This window comes from Mesoplodon densirostris, chromosome 1 (genome assembly GCF_025265405.1).
Source record: "Mesoplodon densirostris isolate mMesDen1 chromosome 1, mMesDen1 primary haplotype, whole genome shotgun sequence".
Lineage (NCBI taxonomy): Eukaryota > Metazoa > Chordata > Mammalia > Artiodactyla > Ziphiidae > Mesoplodon > Mesoplodon densirostris.
In genome coordinates this window covers 54645526-54666598 of record NC_082661.1, presented here as the reverse complement: position 1 = coordinate 54666598, position 21073 = coordinate 54645526, and the positions used below count along the sequence as shown (strand labels likewise).

Here is a 21073-nt window from a genome sequence, read left to right as displayed (position 1 = left end):
TTATATTTCATATGTGTTCAGTTGACAGATTTACATTTTGTGCCTGAGACTTGACTTTCCTTATAGTTTTTAGCTGCCTGTTATGCCCTGAAATGTGTTATTCTATTATGTAGTATGTTGACATCTTTATCGTGACCGCTGAAGTCTTAGGGAAGATATATTTTAATGCTAAAATCAGCATTAATTTATGTGCATCCTGATAATTTTGTTTAGTTGATATTTCATTCGGTTATGGTTTTTTTTTTCAGAGCTCATTTAAACTCAGATTTTCAAGGTCTTCTATTAGGGAAATGCCATAAACATAATTTGTCTACTCCCAGAAAGTCAAATGGAACATCAAATGGAGATCAATAAAAATGACATTTCAAAATGCTAGCCTGCAATTTGTGAGTCATGCTGAGCCATGCAGCAGAATGAATTTCTTTTCCCCCCTGGGTATGTGTAGTAAGTACAAATGAGGAAGGAGCACTGAGTAATCCTTAGTTCCTGAGAGTCTCAAGTTCTTCCTACCAAACTTAAGAAAAATCCCTTGTGTCTGAATGTTACATTTAAAGCCATACAGTTGAATGATAATGATATAATTTTGAATAGAAATATGCACAAGATCTCAGTTGATCTTTTGTCAAGAGAAGATTAATAAACTAGCAATGAAAGCTTTCCGAAGGACAGTTTTGACCAGGCACAAAATACACTAGTGGAGGTTCATTTAGCATTGTTCTTTTTTTCCTTCATTTAAAAATAATTAAACTTAGTGCCTTAAGATAGTCCCATGTAGTGAGTGAATTGCCACACTAGCCCCTCGCTTTGAACTTTCATCTCTTCCTGGTGATTTTGCAGCTTCTGCTGCCTTCATTTGGCTTCACTTGGTGTGTGATAGGCAGTCCTTTTGACCATATTTAAGTAGCAGAAGCTGGCACAGCATTATCTATTTGGGGAGCTTCCTTTCTCCTTTTTCCTATAAAGCCGTTGATTGTTTTCATCATTCATTCAATGACAACTATTTACTTCTCTAATATCAAAAGTGTGCTTCTGCTCCATTCCTCTGTTTTGGTCCCTGAGTGCATGTACAATAACTTTGTGTTTTGGGACTGAGTCATGGGATAATGGCAGTGACACTCCACCTACAGTCTGGCTGATGGCAGTTATAAATCATGTCTCAATATCCTAGATGCTAAAATGTGAAAATGTTTGCATCTTAGAAGTGATTGGATTTTGCTTTGTGATCCAATCTGACAGGCTTTCTTTTTTTTTAATTAATTAATTTATTTGTTTTATTTTTGGCTGCGTTGGGTCTTTGTTGCTGCGCGTGGGCTTTTCTCTCATTGCGGCGAGCAGGAGCTACTGCTGCTACCTCGTTGAGGTGAGTGGGCTTCTCATTGCAGTGGCTTCTCTTGTTGCGGAGCGTGGGCTCTAGGTGTGCAGGCTTCAGTAGTTGTGGCTCGCGGGCTCTAGAGCGCAGGCTCAGTAGTTGTGGCTCACGAGCTTAGTTGCTCCGTGGCATGTGGGGTCTTCCCAGACCAGGACTCAAACCTGTGTCCCCTGCATTGGCAGGTGGATTCCTAACCACTGTGCCACCAGGGAAGTCCCCAGGCTTTCTTTTAATGGGTGGGTTTAGCCCGTTTTCATAGCGGATATGACAGATATGCTTGGTCTTAGTTTTGTTATATTATTTTTATTGCTTCTTTTTATGCTCTTTCACTCTATGGTCTGTGTTTGTTTTTCTTTTTTTTCCTTTTTTTTTTTTTTTTTTTGCGATACGCGGGCCTCTCACTGTTGTGGCCTCTCCTGTTGTGGAGCACAGGCTCCGGACGCGCAGGCTCAGCGGCCATGGCTCACGGGCCCAGCCGCTCCGCAGCATGTGGGATCTTCCCAGACTGGGGCACAAACCCGTGTCCCCTGCATTGGCAGGTGGACTCTCAACCACTGAGCCACCAGGGAAGCCCTGTTTTTCTTTTTTTAATGCGTGTTTCTTCTGTATTTTTGTTCTAATGGTTGCCTTTGTAACTTTTTAAACCATATTTAATTCTTTTTTTTTTTAGATTGCCTTCCTCGATCTAAAAATGAGAAATGATTACTTAATATGTTTCTTCTTCCTCTCTCTTTCCTTCTCTATAATTACTATCTGATTTTTTTTATTAATAATTTTTTTAAATTAATTAATTTATTTTTATTTTTGGCTGCCTTGGGTCTTTGTTGCTGCGCGGGCTTTTCTCTAGTTGCGGCAAGCGGGGGCTACTCTTCCTTGTGGTTCACAGGCTTCTTATTGGGTGGCTTCTCTTGTTGCAGAGCACAGGCTCTAGATGCACAGGCTTCAGTAGTTGTGGCACTTGGGCTCAATTACTATCTGATTTTAGTTGGTTATTTCTTTTTAGGGTTAACCTTTATGCCTTTGAATATTGCTTATAGCTCTTTTACTTGGTTTTTCAGTTTTAAATTATATCTTTTGGCTGATGGCTCTAAAATATGAGAAAATCAATATACTTTTTGATTTCCCTTTCCCTTTCTCTTCCCATACCAGTTTTATTTGGTTTTATATTATTTACATTTTGTACTCTAACTGTAATACCCATATTTTTTCTGTTTTTAGTCTGTGGTCAAATAGATTTAGTGCTGACTGATAGCCCCTTTGCTGTAGTTTCTGCACTCATCTCCTATTTGGCTGAAATTCATCCTCTAGCAGTTTAAATTTTTTTAAAGGCTTTTATTAATCAAAAAAATTTAAATCAAAATATCTGTGGCTATTGTATGATTCCATTTATATAAAAATATATAAATCATAATAACTTCTTTCCTACACAGCTTTTTATTTTCCTCCTAGTTAATAACAGTTTTGAATTTATTTGTTGTTATAGTGACTATTTGCTTAATTATTTATGTGCTTCAGAAATGATTCAACTGCAAACTCTCTGCCTGTTGTCTGAATCCTTTCAGAACATTCAAATGTAGCATAATCTATTGGTTTCATCTTCTTGGAGAAATTTGTCCTTGAGCTTTCAGAAATGTTCCCATTTGTAATGGTTGCCCTTTCTCCTTGGCATCCAGCTGTCCAGGAGGTTCTTCATGAAGGATCCAGGTAATATAACTATATAACCTGAGTTCTTCCAAGTCCAGAAATATTTAATTCCTTTATTCTTTTTTTTTTGAAAAGTAGAAATTTGATCTCTTTATTTTTTCTTTTACATATATATTTTTTAAATTGAAGTATTGTTTAATTTACAATGTTGTGTTAGTTTCTGGTGTACAGCAAAGTGATTCGGTTCTCTCTCTCTCTCTCTCTCTCTCTCTCTCTCTCTCTCTCTCTCTATATATATATATATATATATATATATGTTCAGTTATATATTCTTTTTCAGGTTCTTCTCCATTATAGTTTATTATAACATATTGAATATAGTTTCCTGTGCTATACAGTAGGACTTTGTTATTTCTGTTTTATATACAGTAGTGTGTATCTGCTAGTCCCAAACTAATTTATCTCTCCTCACCCACCTTTCCCTTGTAGTAACCATAAGTTTGTTTTTTATGTCTGTGTAACTCCTTTATTCTTGAGTGGCACGGTACTTAAGTATAAAATTATTTGGGTGTATGTTTTACTTGGGGACTTTGCAGGATTGCTTCATGTCCTCCAGAGCAGTACTTCTTAAATGATCTGTGTTAAAGGGTCAGTCTTTTGCTTGTTTTATGTTTTTATTTTTATTTCTAGTCCACTGGGATCAGATACTTCTATAAATATAATAGAAATAAATAACTAGAAAATAAAATGAAAAAAAGAGAAGACATACAAAATACAAGCCCCATTTTTTATTATTAGATTGAACAGACCTAAAAGTACTCTGTCTAATTGGTATAAAAGTTTCTAAACACATACTCTGGATGTCTGTCTTTGTCTCATCAGGAACTGGAAACATTTGGCGGCCAGCTCCAATGCATGGCCCTCTTTGTGGAGCACTGTTCTAGAGTTAAGTAGGTACTGTAGATGTCTGGGGCCAGTTTGATTTTGACCACCCAACAGTTGACTTGATCTTTTTCCTGAATGCTTAAAAGGAAGTAAATATTTTGAGATCTTATATTTCTGAAAATACCTTTATGCTGATACTTGATTTATAACCTATACAGATGATAGAATTCTAGGTTGGGAATATCTTTCCTTCAGGGTTTGGAAGGCAGTGCTCCATTTTCTTCTGTCTTCATTATAGCTGTTGAGAAGTTCAAGTTCAGCAAGTTCATTCTTGATCTCTTATGTGTGACTTGTGACTTGTTTAATCCCTCTGTCAGTTATTTAGAATCTTTATTCTAATCTTTATTCTATCACATGTCATGATGATCTATCTGATGTAAGTCTGTTTTATTTTATTTTGCTTGGTGTTAGGTAAATCCTTTCAAACTGGAAACTCATGTTCTTGAGTTCTGAGAAATTTCCCAGATTATGTCCCTATTGCCAAAGAATGAAAAACCAAGTCTCACATGATCTTAGGGCCGAGTACAACCCAGTTCTTGCTTAGTGATCTTCTGGAGTTGTCTTTGTTTTCTTTGAGTTTAACTCTTCCCTTTCCTTTAAAGCACTTCTTAATACCTTTTATTTAGGAAAATTTCAAGCATACACAAGAGCAGAGAGAACAGTATACTAAGAACCTCCTGCACCCACACCCAGCTTCATCAGTCATCAGTACGAGGCTAATTTTGTTTCCCCTGTACCCTGTACCCCAACCTCCAATCTGGACATTATATAGTTCTACCTGGAAACACTTCTCTATGTATCTTAAGAGATAAGGCCTTAAAAAAAAACATGATCACGATACTATTAAAATACCTAAAACATAAACAGTTTTTTAATGTTACGTAGCATGCAGTTAGTGTTCAGTGTTTCTCTGGTTACCTCATAAATGCCAGTTTATAATTGGTCTGTTCAAATCAGGATCCATAGAGGCTTTACACATGGCAATTGGTTGATATCTTTAATCTTTTATTCATTGAAGAAACAGTCATTTGTCTGATAGAAATTTCCATATTCTGAATTTGGTTGATTGCATCCTATAGTGTCAGATAACATTTATTCTATCCCCTGTAGTTCTTGGAAAGTAGAGGCATCCCCAGAATCAAGTTCAGTTTTAGGAGCAACACTCTTCTGTAAGTTGTGTGGTCTGTTTCCTTTTATATCACATCAAAAGGCAGATAATGTCTGGCTGTTCACTTAGTGTGTTATAAGATTGGTTGTGTGTTCAGGTCATATAAGTATAGGCCAGCCTATACCATCCATTATAAAGTGCTATGTCACTGTTTCTTCTAATGATTTCAGCAGTAATTGATGATCATTGCCTAGAGTTATAAGGGTTTACAAATTCCTGTCATCGCTCATGCATTTATTAGCTGCGATTCTTTAAAGAAGAACTTTGTTTCATCAACTGTTGACTTAACCGTGTTACAGTTCATCTGGGAAGTCAAGATAAATGTTTAATTCTTCCCCTCTTATTGTTTGTTTTCAGCCTGTTTTCAGAATAATGATTCGGTACCCCAGCAACTTACAGAATTGACTTATCAGGGTCATTGTTCTTTTATTTTTAATATCACTGTGAAAACATGTATTTTAAAAATTTAGTTTTTTTTAGTTAATTGAAATTATTCTTTTTGGTATAGCACTTTTTGAATTTGATTTAATTTTTACAATATGATGGAAGTTATAGGTAGGGTGCCCATATAATTTTAATCCAAACCAGAATACTTTCTGAGAGTAAAAGGGGGCACTAACTAGATGGAACTCCAGGACAGCAGATGTAAACTGGGACTGTCCTGGGCAAACAGGGGTGTATGGGTACCCTGGAGGAATGTGGGTTGTTAGGGGAAAATTCGCATTTTTTCCTCAAATTTTTCAGCTTTACTGAAGTACAATAATTTATGTACAATAAGTTGCATGTATTTAAAATTACAGTTTGATAAGTTTTGACGTGAAACCATCTACTCATGAAACCATCACCACAATTAAGAATATGAACATATCCAGTACCCCCAAAAGTTTCCTCCTCTACCATTATCCTATATTCCTCCATCCCCAAAGGCCGCAGATAACCACTGATCTGCTTTCTGTCACTATAGATTAGTTTGCATTTTCTAGAATTTTACATAAAGGAATTATACAGTATATAGTATTTTTTGAGGGGATGTGTGTCTAGCTTCTTTTACTTGGCGTAAATATTTTTGATGTTTTCCATGTTTAAGTGTTTGTATCATTAGTTTATTCCTTTTTATTCCTGAATAATACTGTGTTGTATGGATATATTTTCACCTCTTTGTAGACATTCAGGTTGCCTCCAGTTATTGCCTATTACAAATAAAGCTGCTACAAACTTTTGTGTATAAGGGTTTGTATGGACTCATGTTTTTATTTCTCTTAGGTAATTACCTAGGAGTGGAGTGGCTGGATCATATGATAAATGTGCTTAACCTTACCAAACTGTTTTCCAAAGTAGCGGCATCATTTTACATTCCCACTAGCAATTTATGAGGTTCCAGTTTGTCCCCATTCTACACAACACTTATTATTATTTTTTAAATTATAGTCATCATATTAAGTGTGATGTAGTATCACATTGTTGTTTTGATTTGCATTTCCTTTGATTGCTAATGATGTTGAACATCTTTCCATGTGCTTATTGGCTATTTGTATATCTTCTTTGGAGAAATGTCTATTCACTTCCTTTGCCATTTTTTAGTTGGTCTAATTCTTTTTATTGTTGAGTTGTAAGTATTCTTATGTATTGTGGATGCTGCTCCTTTACCAGATACACGATTTGCAAACATTTTCTTGTTCTTGGGTTGTCTTTCCAGTTTCTTGGTGGTGTCCCTTGCAAAACAAAAGTTTTTAATTTTGATTAAGTCCAATTTATTTTTTCTTTTGTTGCTTACGATAAGGGTGTCTTTTGAAGAAAAGTTTAAAATTTTGATTTCCAATTTATTGGGTTTTTTTTTAGACTTTGTGCTTTTTAAGTCCTATTTAAGAAATCTTTGCCAAATCCAATCATTATTATTTTCTCCTGTGTTTTCTTCTAGAAGTTTTATAGTTTTAGCTCTTAGATTTAGGTCTATGATCCATTTTGGCTTAGTTTTTCTTTTTCTTTTTTCTTGTTTTTTTTTTGGCTGTGCTGCATGGCATGTGGAATCTTAATTCCCTGACCAGGGATTGAACCCATGCCCCCTGCATTGGAAGCATGGAGTCTTAACCACTGGACCGGGAGGGAAGTCCTTGCTTAGTTTTTAAATATGATATGAAATAGGGTCAGGCTTTTGAACCTTTTAAAATCAGTTTTCCAGTATCTGCAAAAAGTCCTGCTGAGATTTTAATTGAAATTGTATTGAATTTATAGATAAAATTGGAAAGAATTGACATTTAATAATACTGAGTTTTATAATCCATAGCCATGGTATATCTCTCCAGTTATTAAGTCATCTTTAATTTTTCTCTATATGACATTTTGTAATTTTCAGTGTACTGGGGTTATATGTCTCTTGTCAGATTTATTCCTAAATATTTTATATTTTTAATGCTATTTTAAACTGTTATATTTCACATTTCAGTTTCTGATTATATATTGCTAGTCTGTAACAATAGAATTGATTTTGTATATTATCTTTTATACTTGATAAGCTTACTTATTTAACAGCTTTTTTGAAGATTTTCTTAGGACTTTCTATATACATGATCATGTCTGTGAGTAAAGAAGTTTTAATGTTTCCTTTCTAATCTGTGCCTTTTATTTCTTGTCTTATCAAAGTGGCTAGAATCCCTGGTCAGTGCTGAGTAGAAATGCTAAGCGTAGACATCCTTGCTTTATTCCAGCCTCAGGAAGAATGCATTCAGTCTTTCATCAGTGGTGTTAGCTGTAAGTTTTTCTTAGGTGCCCTTTATTAGGTTATGGAAGTCCCCTTCTATTCCTAGTTTTCTGAGATTCTTTATCACAAATGGATGTTTGATTTTTGTCAAGGGCTTTTTTTCTGCATCCAATGAGATCATTTTCTTTTTTAGATTTTTAATATGGTGCATTGCACTGATTGAATTCAAACATTAAAGCAACCTTGCATATCTGGGGTCAACTACACTTGGTCATGATGTATTACCGTCTTTATATATGTGTTTTTGATTGACTAAAGTTTTGTTAATAATTTTGAGTTTGTGTTCATGAAGTATATTGGTGTTTAGTTTTCTTATAATTTTTTTCTGGTTTTGATATTGGAGTAATGTTTGCCTAATGAAATGAAGTGGGAATTATACCCTCCTTTCTGTTTTTTGGAAGAATTTGTACAGAATTGGTATTGTTCCACTGTTTTCTAATTTCCAGTGAGAAATCTGGTATCATTCTTACCTTTGTTCTTCCGTGTCTTTTTTCCCTCTGGTTTCTTTTAAGATTTTTCTCTTTATCAACTGATCTTCAAATAATTTTATTATAATGTATCTTATAGTTTTCTTCATGTCTTGTGCATGGGGTTCACTGAGCTTCTTTTATCTTTGAATGTAATTTTAGAAAATTTTAACCATTATTTTTTCAAAAAATTTTCTTCCCCCTCCCCCCTTTCAGGGGTCCATTTTCATGTATTTAGGCCCTTTGGTGTTTCATTTTGGATAGTTTCTAAGGCTGTGCCTTCGAGTACACCAATGTTTTTTTGTTTTCTGTAGTGTCTGAACTGCTGTTAGTCACATCAAGGGTATTTTTCATTTCAGACAATTAAAAAATCTTTATAGGTTTGATTTGGGTCTTTTTATATTTTCCATGGCTTTCCTTAGGCTCATGCTTTCCTCTACCTTCTGGAACATATGGAATATAGTTATAATAAAATGGCTTGAATGTTTTTGCCTACTGATTATATTATCTCTGTCATTTCTGAGTTGGTTTGAATTGATTGATTTTTTTTTCTCTAATCATGGGTCATGTTTTCTTGTTTCTTTGCATACCTGGTTATATTTGATTCAGTGCTGGCAGTGTGATTTTTACCTTGTTGTATACTGGATATTTTTTATTCCTTTACCTATTTTTGAACTTTGTTCTAAGATACAGTTAAGTTCCTTGGCTAATGTTTGATACTCTTGAGCAGGAGTTGGCCAATGACAGTTTGCAGGCCAAATCTGGCCATGCCTGTTCATTTCTTTTCGGGTTTATGGTTGCTTTTGTGCTGCAGCAATAGAATAGTCATGACAGAGAGAATGGATGGCCTGCCAAGCTCAAAATATTTACTGGCTGATCCTTTATAGTCCCTTGCTTTTGAAGGCTTATCTTTAAGCCTTTTGGAGGACCAGAGCAGCCTTGGGGTAGGGCTGATTTCTTCCCACTCCTGAGGCTGTATGTCCTGAGCACCCTACCTCATCCTTGTGGATTCAGGGGTTTCTCACTCTGGACCCTGGGTGATTGTTCTACCTGCTCATTTCCAGCAGTCCTCTCTCTCTTGGTAGGTAGTCTTTTCACGCACCTGCTTATCAGTGCTCAGCATAGGCTGGAGGGGACACTCAGCAGGCCTTGGAGCACTAGCTCAGTGTCTGCTGTCTGCCTTCCGTGTACTCCATGCGTACCATCCAGTGCTCTGCCTTGTGGATCCAGCTGCCTTGGCCTCCACGATTTCTCAGCTCTGCCTCATCAACTTGTTGTGCTATGTTTGGGGCCTCCATCCTGTGCAGCCAGCTCTCCACAGGCAGGAAGCTGAGCAGCTGTACTGCTCACTCATCTCTTGCCTTCTCTCGGCGTTCACTGTTTGGGCTGCCAGTTGTCCAACATCTTTTTTTTTTCCTACTTTTTTCTTTTGTCCAATATCTTAAAACTGTAGTTTCATATATTTTATCAACTTTTTGAGGGCCAGGATGGTAAATCTGGTCTCTCTTGCTTTTTCGTGGCTGAATGTGGAAGTCTTCAACAATGAACAGCTACTAATGAATGGTAGTAGTAGTAAATTCAGTGTGTCTGTTGCCAAGGAGGGTGCTAGTTCCTTCCACTTGCATCTCATGTCTTAGGGGCCCTTTTCTCTACTGACACTCTTACTTTGAATTACTATTAAAGTTTTTTCTAGTATCATGCTCCTTTTTCTTTCCAGTCATAGATAAAGCTGTCAAAAGAACAGTTATCATAGAAATAGAAACATTTAAATTACCAGCATGATGAGCTTATTTCTTGCCATCGCCATTCAGAATATCTATTTCTCACTGCCTTGGGTGCTTTGAAGTGAAACTGTGCTTATATACAGAAAGTTTTAATACCCACTTTGATTCTATGTTAAGTTCACAGTTTTTACAGTGCAGCTCAGAGTTTAGTTCAGCTGAAATCATATGACTGTTTTCAAACTCTAAGAATCCTTTAGTGCACTATTTGACATGCTTAGATCTAGACATTTCTGACCCTCTATGAGCCATGATAATCTTACTTATTTTTCTTTTGTTTTCTTACACTGCTTTCTTTTTTTTAATTTTAAAATTTTTTAAAATTTATTTATTTATTTTTGGCTGCTTTGGGTCTTCATTGTCGTGTGTGGGCTTTCTCTAGTTGTGGTGAGCGGGGGCTACTCTTCGTTGTGGCGCACGGGCTTCTCATTGTGGTGGCTTCTCTTGTTGCGAAGCAGGGGCTCTAGGCACATGGGCTTCAGTAGTTGTGGCTCGCGAGTTCTAGAATACAGGCTCAGTAGTTGTGGCGCATGGGCTTTGTTGCTCTGCGGCATGTGGGATCTTCCTGGACCAGGGCTTGAACCCATGTCCCCTGCATTGGCAGGCGGATTCTTAACCACTGTGCCACCAGGGAAGTCCATCTTACTGTGAATTCTTAGCTGGATTGCATATACAAAATCAGCAGTTTTAAAAGCGTACTGTGATTGTCTTCTCTCTTTAATCATCAGTAATAAAATGAAAAGAGGGGGGAAAAAAACCCCAAAGTAGTGACTTTGAAATCAGATATAAAGATGACTTGAAAGGGATAAATAGGCTATCTGGTATCGTATTTCTTAAGGCTTTGATTATTGTTTTGCTGCTTTGGGGGTGAGCTTCTCAGAACTGCCTCCATCAGTACTGCTAAGAATAGAGGAGCTTTGTGGGAACATTTTTTCTTTTAGGAGGTAATTTTTCTTGCTATGTATGCCATAAGAAATTGAAGAATGATCTTAATTTCTCATTTGAAAATGACTGTCTTACTGAGCCAGACTGTTTAACACCTCCAAGTTAGAACACATGGATTTGTCAATAAATTTAAAGGTGATAGTAGTCTCCATTACTACTAAGTTGTTTGAATAATATATTATATTCACATTTTAAATGGATATTGATCTTCAGCCAGTGACTAAATTGGAGCATCTCAATTTTGAAGAAATCGCTGATTCTTTTCCACTTTGTAGGTATGCAGCCAGACATAAATCCTAGCCAACATTCCACAGATTGTTTTGTACCTTTGCTTCTTCATGCAGTACTCTTTAGGAAGTAATAATACTTTTTGCATGTTAAACCTGGCGAAAATCAATTGTCTTTAAAGCAACAAACTTAAAATGTATTCCTTTGTGTTTTGTTGTGTCTTGAAGGTACTTGAAGTTTATTGAGTTGCCCTTGTCTCAGAGAAAGTTTTGTCAAAGATGTCAGCAGTTGCTGTTGCCAGATGATGAGGAAAAGCATCGCAAGCATCAGATAGTGGGTGATATTTCTATCACCCAGTTAAAAAGGCCCAGTCAACTCCTGTATCCATTGGAAAACAAGAAGACAAATGCCCAGTATTTGTTTGCTGATAGGAGCTGTCTGTTCTTGATAGACCTACTCTCTACCCTTGGGTTCAGAAGAGTACTGTGTGTTGGGACACCAAGGTATGTTATATGGTATTTTAAACATTCTCCCATCACCACTATTTAAACTGTAAGAAAATTTATTAAGTAGTTATTTATTGGATTGGCCAAAAAGTTCGTTCAGGTTTTTCCATAAGATATGGAAAACCCAAATGAACTTTTTGTCCAACCCAATACTATGTGCAGGTTACGACATGAAGCTTCAAGTATACAAAGGAAATATAAAGCATGGTCCCTCTCTGAGGAGTTTGTAATCTTTATTCCATTTGAGAGAAATCTTTATAGATTTCTGATATATGATAGGAGATTATTTCTGATTTGAATCTTAAGTTATTTATTATTTTAGAGTTTTCTGTTTCAGGTGAGATCCATCCACTGTTTTAAAAATATTGGTGAAATTTAAACCTTGCTTATACTTGCCAAATTTTCTTCAGTGTTTCACTGAAATATTAGAAATATCAGGAGAACATTGATGGGTTTTTTGTTTGCTTGTTATCTATGGCATTTGTAATTTCTTATTAAATTTGCTTTCACTAATTGCTTTAGGTTGCATGAGCTGATCAGGTTGAAAGCATCAGGTGACAAGAAGTCTAACATTAAAAGCCTTTTACTGGATATTGATTTTCGGTAGGTTTACAAAGTATAATATTTATTCTCCTTCATTGTGTTCTGTTTCTTTTTAATGTTTTCGTCTTATTAATCCTATTACAATCCTTTACTTAACATTTAGAAGCAGTGATTGGTTATAAGGTATCATTTTAGTCATATAGACTCAACATGTAATCTTCCATATTTTTAACAGGGAGATGGTAGATTTCTCCTTTTGCTAGTGTGCTTCCTAAATTTTCTCTGTGAATATGTCTAGTTGTCTTTGGCTTATAATTTAGAGATACATTTCAATTGAGTGAAATTTCTTCTAATATACTTATTTTTCAAGGGTAATTCCAAATTTCCTCCAGAATTTTGTTTCATCATGATGTTTTAAGTGTGATAAGACATGTATTTTAATATTTTTACTAGATGATGTGCATACTGTCTTTCACTGGACATGACCTAAAGTGGAGGGAGCGCTAACTAGGAAATAGAAAAGTCCCAAGGCAGAGGATAAACAGATAAGCTTTGTGGGAGAGGGTCAGAATTAAATGGCACCTGATGTGTTGGAACAAACAGGTGAGACAGTGGACCACATCTTGAGTCCCCCCTCTGGTGGTAATTGAGAAGATACAGACGTTTGATTTACAACACAGGATGGCAAATGTGTCCATCCTCAGACTCTCTGATTCTGTAAACTTGAAGTACTCTTCCTAGTTTCTGTAGTTGTTTGATTTCCAGGAGTTCATGGTGAGTCTGTAAGACACCGTGTTCTTAGTATATTTTACTTGTTCTTGAGTGTATTGAAGGAATCAGGCTTTGAGTTTCTTTTTATTTAATCTGATAGAGTCTATTTGGCCAATATTCCAGCATTTGCTGGATTCTCTCTAGTATTATTATTCAGGTTCTCTATGAAATTACATATGCTTTTTCTCCCTAAAAACAGGCAGACAGATTTTTAAAGTGTAGAAAGTCACAATAAAAAGTACAGCTTTCGTTATTTATTTTTCTTTAGATTTCCAAGTCAACTTTAGTTTATCTAATATAAGCACATATGTTTCTCAGAAATAAACCACACCTTCTGTAACCCTCATCCCTTATTAACAGGACTAGCACACACTTTACAAATACCTGCTTGATGTGAGTAATCCTCGGGAAAATGGAATTCCATAAGTGATAATATGGACTTCTTCTTAAACTCAAATTCTTTTTTTAAATTGAGTTATAATTCACTAAAATTTACCATTTTGAAGTGTATATTTCAGCAGTTTTTGGTATATTCACTAGGTTTTGCAGCCATCACCCATGATTCCAGAACATTTTTAATCACACTACAAAGAAACTCCTTACTTCCCCTAATAACCATTAATCTGCTTTCTGTCTCCATGGATTTGTCTATTCTGGATGTTTTATATAAATGGAATCATACAATGTGTGACCTTTATTTCTGGCCTCTTTCACTTTAGCATAATGTTTTCAAAATTCCTCCATGTCATAGCATATAACTGTACTTCCTTTTATGGTTGTATAATATCCCATTGTATGAATATCTCAGTTTCTTTTTTAACTACCATGTTTCTTTCCTAAAGTATTATTGTTAAATTATTATAAATGTATTATTTTAAAGGTAGAAATTTAACTTTTGAGGTCTTATAATAACAATATTAACAATAACTAGTATTCAGTGAATACTTGTCACGTGTCAAACCCTATTCTAAATCCTTTGATCCTCACAATAGACCTATAGGGTAGATACTATTAACATTCTCCTTTTCCTCAGAATAGAAAACTGAGATACAAAGAAATTAAATAACTTGACCAAAGTCACAGTTTATAAATGTCCAGCTCAGGATTCAAACCCAGTCAGTCTGGCCCCCCAAATTAAATTATCCTCTGGAAATAACTTTGCTTTTGGAAGTGTATATAAGCCTTTCTTATATAGCCTATATTTCTCTCTTGTCATCCTTCTAGCTTTCCCTTTTTCCACCTTTCCCCCTTCTTTGTTCCACAACAGTTTTCAAATGCGTTAATAACTGGTTTCCAGGTTATTCATGTATTTAGAGTCAGGCATTCATATTAGTCAGGAATCTTTCTTTCATTAGAGTCCCAGAAATCCATTTATGTCACTGCGAATGTATTGGCTCACACTGCTGGAGTCTAGGGTATAACAGGCTTCAGTCCAGTTGAGATCCTGGGCCTCACATAATTTTTTAGAGCTCTGTCTTTCTCTCTCTACCTCTCATTCTGTGTTTCTCTCTGTACTGACCTTATTCTGCAGACAGCTTCCTTCATTCTGCCAAGGACTTTGGTGGGCAGCAGCTTTAAACTTACATAGTCTCAGCTGAACTGCCCAGTAGAAAAAGAATCTTTCCTGAGAGCTCCAGCAGCAAAACTCCAGTGAGTACTCTGCCTACCTTGCCTGGGGTTACATAGCCATTCCAGAACCATTACCGTAGCCTGGCAGATAGGGTGCTATGGAGTGGGTTCTCCATAGGAAATAGGTGTTTGACTGAAACGAGGGGAGATATAGGTGCTAGAAAGACAAAAAAAAAAAAAAAAAAAGATGTCCACAACTGAATTGTTCAAGACAATATATGTCAGTTGTCAGCAGCACATACATTTTCATCTCTCTTGGGTATTGTATTAAGTTGCTAGGGCTGCCATAACAAAATACCACAGACTGGGTGTGTTAAACAATAGAAATTTATTTTCCCACAGTTTTGGAGGCTAGAAGTCGAAGATAAGGGTGTCAGTAGGTTTGGTTTCTTTTTTAAAAAATTTATTATATTATTTATTTATTTATTCTTGGCTGTGTTGGGTCTTCGTTGCTGTGCGTGGGCTTTCTCTAGTTGTGGAGAGCAGGGGCTACTCTTTGTTGTGGTGTGTGGGCTTCTCATTGTGGTGGCTTCACGTGTTGCAGAGCATGGGCTCTAGGTGTACAGGCTTCAGTAGTTGTGGCACATGGCCTCAGTAGTTGTGGCTCGCAAGCTCTAGAGCACAGGCTCAGTAGTTGTGGCGCATGGGCTTAGTTGCTCCACGGCATGTGGGATCTTCCCAGACCAGGGCTCAAACCTGTGTCCCCTGCATTGGCAGGTGGATTCTTAACCACTGCGCCACCAGGGAAGTCCCAGGTTTGGTTTCTTCTGAGATCTCTCTCCTTGGCTTGTGGATAGCTGCCTTCTAACTTTGTCATCACATGGTCTTTCCTGTGTGTATGCACATCCCTGGTATCTCTTTATGTGTCCAGATTTCCTCTTCTTACAAAGACACCAGTCATATGCATTGGGGCCCACCCTAATGACTTCCTTTTAACTTAGTCACCTCTTAGTACACCTGAAACTAACATAACATTGTACATCAATCATATTTCAATTAAAAAAATTTTAAAAGGGGAAATGCTTAAAAATTAATTTAATTACCTCTTTAAGGGCCCTCTCTCCAAATATAGTTACCTTTTGAGAGACTGAGGGATCAGTGCTTCAGCATATGAATTAGTTGGGGGGACACAACCGAGGCCATAACAGGTTTATACCTAGGAGTAGAATTGCTTGGTCATGTGGTAATTCTATGTTTAACTTCTTGAGGGACTCCCAAACTGTTTTCCAAGGTGACTGCACTGTTTTACTTTACCAACAGCAATGTATGAGAGTTCCAATTTCTCCACATCTTTGTTAACACTTGTTATTCTCTGTCTTTTTGAAGTAGTGTCTCATTGTGGTTTGTTTTGCATTTTATTGGTGGCTAATGTTGTTGAGCATCTTTTCATGTGCTTATGGCCAATTGTTTATCTTTTTGGAGAAATCTCTATTCAGTCCTTTGCCCATTTTTAAAATTGGTTATTTGTCTTATTGTTGAAAGAGTTCTCAATATATTCTGGATACTAGACCCCTATCAGATATATGATTCATAAATATTTTCTCCCATTCTTTGTGTTTTTTCACTTTTGATGGAATCCAATCATTCTGTTTTCTTTGGTTGCTTGTGCTTTAGGTGTCATACCAAGAAACTATTGCCTAATCCAAAGTCATGAATATTTACACTTGTTTTCTTCTAAGAGTTTTTAATTTTAGCTCTTACATTTAGGTCATTGATTTCTTTTGAGTAATTTTTATATATGGTGTGAGGTAGGGGTCTCACTTTATTCTTTGTATGTGGATATGCAGTTACCTTGGCACCATTTGTTAAAATGATTATTCTTTTCCCATTGAATGGTCTTGGAACCTTATTGAAAACCAAACAACCATAAATGTATGGATTTATTTGTAGACTCTAAATTCTATTCCATTGATCTATGTCTGTCCTTATACCAGTCCCATGCAATCTTGATTATTGTTGCTTTGTAGTGAGTTTTGAAATTGCAAAATGTGAGTCTTTCAACTTAATTCTCTTTCAAGATTGTTTTGGCTATTGTGGGTTCCTTGCACTTCTGTATGAATTGTAGAATTACCTTCTCAGTTTCTACAAAAAAGCCAACTGGCCTTTTTATAGGGATTGCATTGAATTTATAGATCAATTTGAGGAGTATTTTCATCTTAATATTAAGTGTTCTGGTTCATGAGTATGAGATGTCTTTCCATTTATTTAGATATTCTTTAAGTTCTTTAAACAATATTTTGTAGTTTTCAGTGTGCAGGATGTGTACTTCTTTTGTTGTTTGTTCCTAAACACTTTATTCTTTTTGTTGCTATTGTAAATAAATTGTTTTTTAAAATTTTATTATCTATTGTTCATTGCTACTGCCCTGTTTACTTGTTTTTAAAAAATTGCAATAAAGTACACATAGTAAATATAAAATTTACCATGTTAACCATTTTTTAAGTGTATAGTTCAGTAGTGTTAAGTAAGTGAAGTACATTCATATCGTTGCACACATTCTCCAGAACTCTTTGCATCTTACCTGATGTACTTTTTTTTTTTTTTTTTTTTTTTTTTTGCGGTACGCGGGCCTCTCACTGCTGTGGCCTCTCCCGTTGCGGAGCACAGGCTCCGGACACGCAGGCTCAGCGGCCATGGCTCATGGGCCCAGCCGCTCGGTGGCACGTGGGATCATCCCGGACCGGGACACAAACCCGTGTCCCCTGCATTGGCAGGTGGACTCCCAACCGCTGTGCCACCAGGGAAGCCCACCTGATGTACTTTTAATTTGAAAGATTTATATGGCCCTTTAACTCTTTTGCCTTAAATGCCACGCCTTGTAGTTTTACCTTTCTTGAGCCTGTAGTTCAAATCCCCTGGTCAGAATAGCGAGTAGGGGATGTGGATAAAGTTGTTTTATAACCTATGGAATACACAGATGCTTTTTTTCTTTTTGTCTGTAAACCTGTGTGTGTGTGTTGCAGACAAAAGCTGAAGGTATAGTACTGTGGTATCCTAGCATGGCTTCCTTGATAGCTACTCTGTTTCTTAGTCAGTTCTGTAAAAGGTCAACATTGGGTGCTAAGATAGAGCTGGTTTATTGACATATGTTTGTAGCCAGAATGAACTCAGCCTGTTGCCTGTATTTACACTATAATGGAGTGTGGGGTTGGTTCAGATTTCTCACAAGGACCACAGTTAAATCAGGGAAACATCCCTTTGTGGTATAAAGTGGTACTGAATAGTTCCTTCTGGCACTTTGACTTTGGCTTGTTGTTGCCCTACGTAAGGTCTGTGCAAGGCTGCAGAGAACTGCCTCAACTCCAGGGCTGTATGTAGATGTGTGGTAAATGTCCTTTTCTGGGGGTCTAAGATATGAAGTTAACATTTGCTAAGATGGATTTCTATACGCTCTAATTTTAGCATGAAAGATATGAAACTCTGTTTGGCAAACTATCATCCAAATAAAGTTGTATCAAAAAATGTATTTCTTAGGCTCATTTCATGAACTAGTTTTATTCAGCTCTTGATTACATTTCCTTTGTGTAGAACATGTTTCATACTTGGTAACTGACTCTGATTTAAAGAGAATGAATGGCCAAATTAAATGAATGTCCTTTTGAGCAGTTTTCAAGTGCATGCATTTCTGATTGGTTTTGTTTGCCTTATTCAATGGAGAGAATAATTCTTTGTGGCCAATTTTATTCTAAGAGGGTGATGTTGAGTGATTTTTCATAATTTAAAATATGAATAATTATGCTTCCTTGTTTGTGTTTGATGGAAACTTAGAGCTGAAATCTTGGCTTTTTTCTCTCTATGGCTCTGCCCACTGCTGCCCAGAACATTTTGGATGAGTGTGCTATGCTGAATTTTACATAAATAAATTTTTTTTAATTTAAAAAAATGACTATTGCATCATGAAGCAATGAAAATAAATGGAGGGGGGTAGAAATATATTTAAAAAGAGATTGTATTTTCCCTTGCCCACACAAAGCAATGCAAGAGCGAAGAACACTCTCAAATGATGGTTGATCCACAGCTGTACTAGTATTAATATATATGTGTAAATTAAGTAACTGATATAGCTATATTATCAGCTATTTGGGATTTGGTTAAAGAGGAAGACATTTGTTTATTAATGGTAATTTACATTGTCCCACCATGTTTTGGAATGTTCCTTGGGTTACAGTACATAGTTTAAATATTTTTCAGTTATTCAAACCTTCTGTTTATTTCTTCAGTACAAATTTGTTTTATGAAATCATCAGATGTACTAACAGTATCTTAAGTGATATTAAGGGATATTGTACTGAGAATGGGGAACAGCTGTTCTTCCATCTCCACAGAATAACAAGAAACGGATCTAGATTATAGGAGGAGATATTTTGATTGAGCATAAACATAATTCCCTAACATTAGAGTCACTGAGACATACATCTTTATAGCTGGTATTTATTAAAATAATGATACCTGACATTTCAGTATATGCTTTGTAGCTGGCATTGTATTCAGCACTTTACATACATTATCTTTATTCTTACCAAGTCCTATGAGGTATTATAGAAACTATTTTCCTATTTTGTAGATGAAGAAACGGGAGCTCAGATAGGTTAAATAACTTACTAAGATTACACAGCTAATAAGTGAGAGACCCAGAGTTTGAAACCAGACCACCTGACTCTACAGCTGTACTCTTAGCCTCAGTGTAATAGGAAGAGGATAAACTAGGCTTGTCCGTTGTATTAAATACTCAGCATGGTTGGTGATCAGTTATAGATGGTCATAAATAACCGCGAGTAGAAGTAGAAGCAAAGAAGCGCCGTATCGTGATTTGGTTAAAGGAGCTGTTTAAGGATGTGTCCCTGATTTTTTCTCAGTCTTTCCACTAGGTTATGAATTCTGTAGAAGGATGGTGTGGTTCATATGTGAATTGTTTATGACAAAACTGTGGAAGTTCAAAATCCTATTGAGGTAAAAGAGGTTTCTATATTATACAAAAAAACCTCAGAAATCAGCAAGAAAGACATTAAGGCCCATAGACATAAATGGGAAAAACAGAGCTAGGCAGTACAAATAAAATTAAGGAATAAAGAAAACTCAATTTTGTAAGATGTCAAATACATGCAAATTTAAGCCATAATGTGGTATGAATTTTGCCTAGTAAATTAGTGAAAATTTATAAAATGTTAATACCCAGAGCTGGTACTCTCATTCATTACTGACTGCATTTTAAAATAGTATGTTAGAAGAAAAAAATGATTCAATCAGTAAATAAATATCCTCTTTCCTGGCACTAATTCAGTATATATGAAATGCATGTACTTCTTTTCTCTTACATATTGAGAAGCATATTTTATTAAGCTAATTCACAATAGACAAGAAAAACTCTGTATTAGATACCTTTTTTTGTTAACCACGGAAGAAAATAATTAACAGCTGTTGAGAAGAAATGTTGATTCAATATTTTCCTTAAAATTATTAACTATGAGAGATGTATTTTAATTGCCAGCCCATCTCAAGCTTAAATTGCATAATAATCTATCAGGAACATGATTATTTATGTAGAATCTTCTGGTCCATAGGAACCAGAAAATGATATGTGTTTTTTATATATGAGTGTTCTGTAGTTTCGTCACTGGCTTATTAAACTTGGGACCATAATTTAAGTTTGTTATTCATCCACTGTTGCTGACTTCTTGAGATTTTGGGAAAGTATTCTTTATTTCAAAAAAACTAAAGGATGATGAAATTGATTTTATTAAAGGTGTGATTTCATAGTTTTAAAATTTAGTTTACATTTATTTATTTATTTATGTATAACAATGACCAGACAAGTAACTGCAGTAATAAACAAATTATCTTACAGGTATTCACAGTTTTATATGGAAGATAGTTTTTGCCATTACAACATGTTTAACCATCACTTCTTTGATGGAAAGGTAAGAATTATGACAGTTATCTCTTTCTTTTATTGTATTTCCTTCATTATTTTTCTAGGGTCCCTCAAGAGCAAATGGTGGCTTTTTTACCATTTATTGATACTTATTTTTGTTCATTCACTGAGTGTGTATTGAGCACCTAGAGGTGATCATGTTATTCATCTTTCATGACTTTTCACTGCTTCTTGGGTGAAGAGCCACTTTCTCACCAAGACTCACGTAGCTTTTTGTGATCTGACCCCTGCCATTCTCCAGCCTGTCCTCTCCCTGTTCCTGCTTTGCTGTTCGTGTTCAGGACATATGACCTTCATCTCAAACTGACCTTTCCACCACAGGGGCTTTTGCCCATGCTGTTCCCTCCACTGTCTACTCTCTCTTTGCCTTGTTCATGTCACCTCATC

At 35.9% G+C, this 21073-nt stretch overlaps 1 protein-coding gene across 4 annotated transcripts in view; it reads left to right on the top strand.

Annotated features, from left to right (window-relative positions):
• Positions 1 to 21073, top strand: part of ZCCHC4 (zinc finger CCHC-type containing 4) — a 52222-nt gene that overhangs the window by 10423 nt on the left and 20726 nt on the right. For 3 of the 4 annotated variants that reach the window (XM_060082121.1, XM_060082280.1, XM_060082356.1), the window contains 3 exons: positions 11533 to 11808; positions 12334 to 12414; positions 20600 to 20672. In XM_060082121.1, coding sequence (XP_059938104.1) covers positions 11533 to 11808; positions 12334 to 12414; positions 20600 to 20672 — 430 coding nt within the window. The remainder of the gene's footprint in view (positions 1 to 11532; positions 11809 to 12333; positions 12415 to 20599; positions 20673 to 21073) is intronic. The other variant, XM_060082196.1, reaches the window with a different exon arrangement.